Source organism: Alligator sinensis, unplaced genomic scaffold (genome assembly GCF_000455745.1).
Source record: "Alligator sinensis unplaced genomic scaffold, ASM45574v1 scaffold368_1, whole genome shotgun sequence".
NCBI classification, from domain to species: domain Eukaryota; kingdom Metazoa; phylum Chordata; order Crocodylia; family Alligatoridae; genus Alligator; species Alligator sinensis.
Window position 1 is genome coordinate 2,806,266 of NW_005842025.1, and position 5,105 is coordinate 2,811,370.

General features: G+C 39.3%; 1 protein-coding gene across 1 annotated transcript in view; it reads left to right on the forward strand.

Annotated features, from left to right (window-relative positions):
• Positions 1–5,105, forward strand: part of LOC102378524 (ER degradation-enhancing alpha-mannosidase-like protein 2) — a 20,704-nt gene that overhangs the window by 14,330 nt on the left and 1,269 nt on the right. The window contains 5 exon segments of the mRNA XM_025202437.1: positions 351–562; positions 1,748–1,889; positions 2,351–2,475; positions 3,308–3,452; positions 4,211–4,332. Coding sequence (XP_025058222.1) covers positions 351–562; positions 1,748–1,889; positions 2,351–2,475; positions 3,308–3,452; positions 4,211–4,332 — 746 coding nt within the window.

The following is a 5,105-nucleotide window of genomic DNA, read 5'->3' on the forward strand; positions in this document are numbered from 1 at the left end:
GGGGTGGGGGCGGGGTTCTGGTTCCAAGATGGCAATCCCCCTAAAGGAGTACTTCTGGGGGCAAGGGGAGGGACTTTGGTGGCAAAGGCCATGATTTAGCAGTGAGACTTCCAGTTCCAAGATAGCAGGGGATGGGGCACCTGTCCTTGCGGTCCTTAACAGCTCACCAGAACTCAGTAAGTGGCCCTCCAGCTGAAATAACTGCCCACCCCTGATTTAGTTTGTGCACTTGTTGGAAGCTACTCCATCCTCTGGTCTCTTGTTGATGTACACGCAGTTGAATAAGAGACAGGCAGTTGCTGACACCTTGTTAAATATTGTGCATTGATATGAACAAAAACATGTTTAAGCTTTTCAGACCCCAACTGGGATGCCATTTGGGACAGTGAATTTGTTGCACGGAGTAAACCCTGGAGAGACCCCAGTTACCTGTACTGCTGGCATTGGGACATTTATAGTGGAATTTGCCACATTAAGCCATCTTACAGGTGATCCAGTGTTTGAGGATGCAGCCAGGAAAGCTCTTAAGGCCCTGTGGAAAAATCGCTCTGATATTGGACTAGTGAGTGTTTTATCCATGGTTTTTTTTTAACTACTTTTTGTATAATGCATGGGATCCATTCTTAAGTTAGCTTATTGTAAATTTATTGAATAATTCTGTCCCTTAATGCTAACAGTGCTAGGTAAATAACTGTAGTCCTAGTAGTTGTATATCTAATGTACTGTTCCAGAATGCCTGAATCATCAGCTTCAGTATCCACCTCCTGTCCTCTAGCACTGCAATACCACGTAATATGGTTCCTGTATTTCATCCCAGAAACAGCTGATGGGTACACTTGCTTTTTTTGTTTTGTTTTCACATTTGCATAGGTTTTAACTAATCTTTTTCTTACAGTAATACAGCACTGATCTCCTTTTTTAAAATGCTGTTTTAAAACTGAATTCAGCATTCAGTTTCAGCATTAATCTGAGGTTAATTTTATTATTTCCAGGAGGGAGGTGTTTTATCTAGGCTGTCCTTTCAGATATTTTGAAGTTAAGTCTTGGGGAGAAAAGTATGGCATATGTGACCCCCTGATAGCATAGACATGTTTCTTTGGCACTCACATTTTGTGGAGTACAAAACTCAGAAATACTTTGACTTTAAAGGTCCAACTTCACATATGTTCAATGAAGACCAGGCATATGGCAAATTAAATATAAAATAATTGTAATTTGCAAATCTTTGTTGCACACATGGATTGTGACAGAGGAAGATCTTTGAGTGTTTAGTTATAGTTTTATTAAGCTACAGTGCAGGTCCCCCAAATTAGGTTTTTCCTTGTCTGTCTTAAAATCTTGAGAGTTTTAGGAAGAAAATATCAACTACCCTATATTCCTGAGCATATGCACCTAACCAACAAAAATTTCAGGTAAGATATACCAATGCAGTGTTAATGCTGCATCTTAAAAATGTAAAAAAAAATGGTTTCCGTGTCACCATTCACATCCCTTCCCATGTCCCGTTCCTTAATAAAAAACAAGTATTTATGAAATGGAGAAGACTGTCAATTCAGTGTGGAGATGAAAAAATTATGATGAAATCCAGATGACATGGCTATTGTTGCTTTAGGTGTCTATTTTTCCAGGTGTTCTGGATTTCATTTTGTTCCAAGGCATTCCAGAAATAAAAGATTATCCTAATTTCAGAATTTTGCATGTAGTAGGCAGACTTTTGCTTTCTTCTTAAAGTCTTCCTTTCTGACAGGTGGGTAATCACATAGATGTGGTCACTGCCAAATGGGTAGCCCAAGATGCTGGGATCGGTGCTGGGGTAGATTCCTATTTTGAATACCTTGTTAAAGGAGCCATTCTCCTGCAGGATGAGGAACTGATGTCCATGTTCCTAGGTAAGAATTGTTGATCTGTAAGATTTGATTGATTCTAGATTTCCTGAGGTATCTTTGCACATTGATAAAGACCAGTTGGAAGTGTTACCTGAGACTTCTTTACATTATTGACTTGCTTTTGGCTTCTCTTGAAGTATATGGATGGTCTTACAGAAGTCAGTGATAAAACTTCTTTGCTGTTTCATAGAACTATGATTTCACCCCCTTTTGAGCTATATTTTCCTCTTTCCAATACATTGTCTGTCATCTCTTCTCCTACAGTAAGATGATGCAACAACCCACTAAAAGTCCTTTTCATAGGTAATCATCTTTGTAGTGATTCTTGAGTGATCCATACCTCAGTCAGTTTTACAGGAGGTATGAAAGCTCTGTTAATCTGACAGGACCACACTGAAAAGAGAGCTTCCCTTCTAGTATTTTTAACATTTTTTGTTAACGTTCCTTTCCTCAATTCTTTGTAGAATATAACAAAGCCATTAAGAACTACACAAAATTTGATGACTGGTACCTGTGGGTTCAGATGTACAAAGGGACAGTGTCTATGCCCATCTTTCAGTCCCTGGAGGCTTACTGGCCAGGCTTACAGGTAGGAACTATCATGGTAATACATCATTACTTTTGTTCAGCCCCATCTTGGGCCTCTCTATATAACAAAAACTGTGTTGTCCATTGTCATGATTACAATCTGGCTCTTATCTGAGTGAAGTCCAATCTACGCTGTTTCCACCTTTTGATGGAGTGGATGTACACTATCTACACTTCTTTTGAAAAAACAAGCAAATGTGTTAAACCTGAATGAGACAGGCCAACTTGGTTAAAATACACCTATTTGTGTTGTGACATTGTAGATCGGGCAGCCTTAAAAAGACAGTCCAACTTTTTCCCATACCAGCATAAATCCTTTTCATTTCTGACTTTGTATTTTAGAGTTTATTGAAGTAATTTTGAGTAGTTCAGGCTTCTCTTCTAGTGCTTTTAATTGATTGGGCAGCTGGTTTACAGGAGGCAGGCAGCTACAGGAGGGCCTCTTCTAGGGAATGAAACTAACTCATTTTAAAAGGTTTTGAAAGACTCCCACAACAATCAGAAGGGATCTAAAAACCAAAGAAACTTGCATTGTGTCAGGTATGTGGAATAGAGTTAAACAGAGAAGCATAATGTACTTCCTCTCTTTAGTTTAATCTATTTGTAAGTTCTTTAGTCTGCATATTATTAATGTTTAATTATATTCACTAGATGACTTTCGCCATTAATGACGTTGGGAGAACTTTTAAAATGGATCTCTGCCATTTTACTCTTTGAATGCCACTTCACTAAGATACAGGGGTGTAGGTTGTAGCCATGTTGGTCTAAGGACATAGGCAGACAAGGTTCTTTGGGTGAATCTGATATCTTGTATTTTCCCTCCTCTTTCCTAGAGCCTTATAGGGGACATTGATAATGCCATGCGGACTTTCCTCAATTATTATACAGTGTGGAAGCAGTTTGGTGGACTTCCTGAGTTCTACAACATTCCTCAGGGTTATACCGTGGAAAAGCGAGAGGGATACCCACTTAGACCTGGTAACATAAACAAAAAATAACAAACGTGTTGAGTCCTGCTTTTACTCTGACAATTAAATGTAACCAATGTTTAATGGCCTGTTAGCTCCCCTTTCTAGTTCTATAGTAACTTGGTTACCAAATCCACTCCTTAGCATTTTCCATTTCCAGCAAGGAATATTACAATATTTGCCCGTCACAAATGCCTGAGCTATAATTCTCAGAAATGTTTATCTTAACACTGTATTATAGTGCTTTAGTAGCAATTACAAACTTACAACTATTTATAATAAGGAAAGCCTAGGTGTATATGTTATCTATTTGGAGTTTTTTTAATTTTTTTCCCATGACTAATAATAACCCTATTTTCAGTGGCTAACAGCCTTAATGATGCTGAAATTTGTGTAGCAAAATCCTTAGTCAGGAAAGTAGGTTTTCTTTTTCATGAAAGATTTATTTTAAAACATTTGTTTTTCATTTCATTTTTATATCCCTCCTTTCCTTCCCTCCCCCCCCAACAATTGGGGAAATAAAATTTTATCTTAACTTTGCATTGGATAGATGATGTCTTAGTTGAAACAGTTTGCCATTTATTTCAGGCTTTGCATATCCTTGGTAAATATACAGGTACCCGTGCTTATAGACAGGCAGTACAGGAGGCTATAACTGGGCCAGTATTTTGACAGTTTTGAACTACAATGTGGAATTCGTGCAAGTCACAGTGGTATTTTCCCTGCATTTACCCTACAGTAAGTAGCTGTTTGTTGGGTTTTTTGCAGAGCTGATTGAGAGTGCAATGTATCTGTACCGTGCTACACGAGATCCTACCCTTCTGGAACTGGGAAGAGATGCTGTGGAATCCATAGAGAGAATCAGCAAGGTGGAGTGTGGATTTGCAACAGTAAGTATGTCTACTGTAGTGTGGTGTTTTTGTTTTTTAATTCTCCCACCCCTCCACACACTCATTTCCCTCCTCTCCCTACCCCCAAGCAAACATGGAGTGTTGCCAAGTTGAACAGTGCTTGCATGAGCTGGGTACAGAGCTTTGTAAAATAACAAACTTTAAAAAAAATGGAGCACTGTCTGATAATCATGGTTAGCAGTCCTGGGAGTAACTTCACCATCACATTTCAGAACAATTATGCCCCAATTGTACCTGGTTATTACACTGGAGGCCCAGACCACAAGAGAGACAGAAAAACTGTAATTCCGTTGTGTCCCATGTACAGATGCTATTTCCTCCTAATGCCATGATGCGTAGAAAGGATCTGGAGGAGGTACGGCCAGGGTGTGATCCTTCTGTGTGCTAGGGAATTACAGGGTGGCACACCTTTCAGTGGTTCTGCTGAAGTTGTTTAGTTTTGCACTGCCTCTTACATGAGGTGTATTTACAGACGCAACTAAGCTTGATATGAGTGTATTCCCTGCATTTCTCCAATATCTGCCATTCAAGAATCTCAATCATTTGTACTTTTTAACGGTATTTTGCAGCAAAATGTTAACACGCAAACATTGGAACTAAGCTTTGCAGCTCTGATGTAGGTAGAAACCCCATTTATGTGGAGAATTTTATATATATATGGCTTAGTCCATCTGTCTGTGTGTATGTCTGTGTCCATAAGGGGGGTGTGGCTCCCGGAGGGGCGTGGCTTCAGCCAGTGCTGTGTCAGGAAT